Genomic DNA, 3,455 nt, shown 5'->3' with positions numbered 1-3,455 from the left:
GAGCGGTGCGTGCCCCGCCGTCAGTTTGCAGCGCGCCGCCGCCTGGCGGCAGGAGGTAGCGCCGCGCCTCGGCGTGACAGCGTGCGTCCCCGATCGCGGGGAGGCGTGGGAAATGCGTTATGTCGGTTTTCAGAGTGTGTTCATTCAGGTGGGTTCAACAGTGAGCTGTTGCCACACGCTAGATCCTGGAAGCAGATGTCCGTGTGCTGCTGCTGCGCCTGGAGAGAGCTTCCTCGTGGCCAAGGAGCTGAAGAACTGCCAGACCCACGGAATTCAAAATGACCTTTTGAATGAACACAAAAACAGCCCAAATATCACGGTGCTGGGCGTGCACCCATTGTCCAGAACACTCACGGAAGGTAACTCCATCCATAGCCTTTCCCCTTCCAGCAAACTAAGCTCGGTCAAATTTTTGGGAAAAAGACATTGATGCGTCTGTGACTTCTAGTGAAGAAAAGAACCAGGAGTTGGAAGGAGAAAAAAATGCAAATTTTATTTAAAACCTATAGCAAACATATCCAGAGACATACAGTGCTAGATCGCCTGACCGTCAAGACAAGGGGAGTGATTTACCTACTCCTTCCCAGTGCCCCCCCAGTCCCTCCCAGTAACACCCAGTACCACCCCAGACCCCCATTAACCCTCCAGCGGCCTTCAGTCTCTGCCAGTGTTCCCAGTAACACCAGTGACACCTCAGATCCCTCCCCTGTGCTCCCAGTAATCCCCAGTGACACCCCAAATCCCTCCTCAGTGCTCCCACTGCCCTCTCAAATCCCACCCAGTGCTCCCAGTAACCCCCAGTCAGGAACCACAGCAGCAGCATTCACCACTACTTCCTGACATATGGGGGGGAAATGGGGAGGTCATGGTGGGGTGGGGACACCGAGATGGGGACATGGAGATGGGGACACCGAGGTGGGATGTGGACATGGAGATGGCTACCTGGAGGTGGGATGGAGACCTGGGGACGCTCCCTGGGCTGTAGACATGACATTGGGGCAGGATGAAGGACATGGGCAAGGACAAGATGGTTCTCACCACAGGCTGCAGGGGAACCTCTGGTGCACCTCCTCCTCCCAGTAGCTTCTACAGGAGCCACCCCTGTAGCCCCCATCGCCATCACACAAACCCAACACACACAAAAGCAGCGATGCAGCCTCCACGGAGCTCGTCACACACCAGATCCCCGTTGGGGTGGACCTTCAGGTGGTGGGTGAACTGGGACTTGTAGTGGAAGGTCTTCCTGCAAGCACCCGCAGCCCTAGGGATTCTCAATGGTGTGGGTGCGGCGATGCACAGCAAATTTGGAGCTGGTTCTGAAGGCACAGGTGCAGACTGGGCATACATAGGGCTTCTCGCCGGTGTGGATCCGGAGGTGCACGACCAAGGTGGATCTGTGGGTGAAGCTCTTGTTGCACTGGCTGCAAGGGAAGGGTCGCTCACCCGTGTGAGTCCGTTGGTGGTCAATGAGCCTGGTGCTATGCTGGAAGGTCTTCCCGCACTCCCCACACCGGTATGGCCGCTTGCCAGTGTGGGTCCGTTGGTGATACACCAAGTCCCCCTTGTTCTTGTAGCTCTTCCCACATTGCCCGCAGGAGAATGGCCTCTCTTCTGGTTTGGTCCGTTTGCGCTGGACCAGGTCAGAGCTGAGGCTGAAGGTCTTCCCGCAGTGCTCACAGTCATAGAGCTTCTCCCTGGCATTGGTCTGGAGATGGTTGACCTGGTCGGGGGTCCGTGTGCAGGTCTTCCCGCACTCAGGGCAGATGTAGTAGAGCATCTCACCAAGGTGGGTGTGGCGATGCTCGGTCAATTTGGAGCTGGTTCTGAAGGTGCGGGTGCAGACTGGGCATTCATAGGGCTTCTCGCCGGTGTGGGTTCGGAGGTGCGCGACCAAGGTGGATTTGCGGCTGAAGCTCTTGTCGCATTGGCTGCAAGCAAAGGGTCGCTCACCTGTGTGGATCCGTTGGTGCTCGATCAGGTTGGAGCTCTGTCCAAAGGTCTTCCCGCACTCCCCACACTGGTAGGGCTGCTCGCCATTGTGGGTTCGTTGGTGGGTAATCAACTGGGTCTTGTACATGAAGCACTTCCCACATTGCCTGCAGCCATAGGGCTTCTCCCCTGTGTGGGACCTCTGGTGCTTGACCACGTCGGAACTGAAACTGAAGGTCTTCCCACATTGCCCACAGGAGTAGGGCTTCTCCCTTGTGTGGATCTTCTCGTGCTTGATCAGGTTGGAGCTCTGCTTGAAGGTCTTCCCACAGCACCCACAGCTGTAGGGCTTCTCCCCGGTGTGGGTCCGGAGATGTGTGACCAGGTTGGAGGACTGTCTAAAGGCCTTCCCGCACTCAGGACAAGCGTAGGGTGTCTCACCAGTGTGGGTGCGGTAATGCTCAGTCAAGGTGTACCTGCGGCTGAAGGCACGGGTGCAGCCCGTGCAGACGTAGGGCTTCTCGCCAGTGTGGGACCGGAGGTGCACAGCTAAGGAGGAGCTGTGGGTGAATCTCATACCGCATTGGCTGCAGGTGAAGGGTCGATCACCCGTGTGGATCATCTGGTGCTCGAGGAGCCTGTAGCTCAGGCTGAAGGTCTTCCCACACTCCCCACATCGGTAGGGCCGCTCGCCGGTGTGGGTCCGTTGGTGGGACACCAAGTGTGTCCTGTATTTGTAGCGCTTCCCACATTGCCCGCAGCCATAGAGCTTCTCCCCGGTATGGGTCCTCTTGTGCTTGACCAGGTCAGAGCTGCGGCTGAAGGTCTTCCCACACTCCATGCAGTGGTAGGGCTTTGGTGGCGTCCTGCCATCCTCCAGGAGACCTGGCAGATTAATGGAGCCATTTGGGTGACCACCACTGTGGGCCTGCACCTCATCACCTGAGAGAGAGGAGAGGAAAATCTGCTGGGTCATTGTCCAACCACACAGGGATGTTCCCCAAAGAACATCTCCTGGTGGGTCACAGAGGGTTATTCCATGAAGGAGAACATCTCCTGGCCTCCAGTTTCTCCACCATGGAGCACTACTCCTAGCAGAAGACCACCTCCTGGCCCACATTTTCCCTGTTTTCTTGGTGTTTTCCCCAAAAGACCATCTCCTGGGTGCTCTTTTGGCCACCCATCAGGCTCATCCCTGTGTTCCTCCCTCACCTGCACAGGCCTCCTTGGGGACATCCCCATCACCTCGGTCCTGGGGAGGACACGGCTCCTCCCCTGGATCCATCACGTCAGCTGTGGCAGGAACAGGGGGGAAAAAAGGTAATAAATAAATAAAAAAAAACAAAAAACACAAAACTGTCTGTCTGATGCTTTTCACCAAACTCAGACAGTTTTCCCCCAGAATGCACCTCCCCATGTTAGTTAATTTGGCAACACCCACACCTGGGAGCAACAAGCCCAGTTTCCCCCTTTTTCACCCCAAAACATTATCCCCATCATTAGTTAATTTTGCATCCCTACATCTG

The 3,455-nt window shown here is 56.4% G+C and overlaps 1 protein-coding gene across 1 annotated transcript; it reads right to left on the bottom strand.

The window, feature by feature from the left end:
- Positions 1-1,261: 1,261 nt before the first annotated feature.
- Positions 1,262-3,214, bottom strand: LOC104460668 (zinc finger protein OZF-like). Its single transcript, XM_010078813.1, has 3 exons — positions 3,142-3,214; positions 1,783-2,871; positions 1,262-1,611 (listed from the first exon to the last, which is right to left on the bottom strand). The coding sequence occupies exons 1-3, from the start codon at positions 3,212-3,214 to the stop codon at positions 1,262-1,264; spliced, it is 1,512 nt and encodes a 503-aa protein (XP_010077115.1).
- Between the last annotated feature and the right edge of the window lie 241 nt (positions 3,215-3,455).

This window comes from Pterocles gutturalis, unplaced genomic scaffold, assembly GCF_000699245.1.
Source record: "Pterocles gutturalis isolate BGI_N339 unplaced genomic scaffold, ASM69924v1 scaffold19168, whole genome shotgun sequence".
Classification (NCBI taxonomy): Eukaryota; Metazoa; Chordata; class Aves; order Pterocliformes; family Pteroclidae; genus Pterocles; species Pterocles gutturalis.
This window is presented reverse-complemented; position numbering and strand designations above follow the sequence as displayed.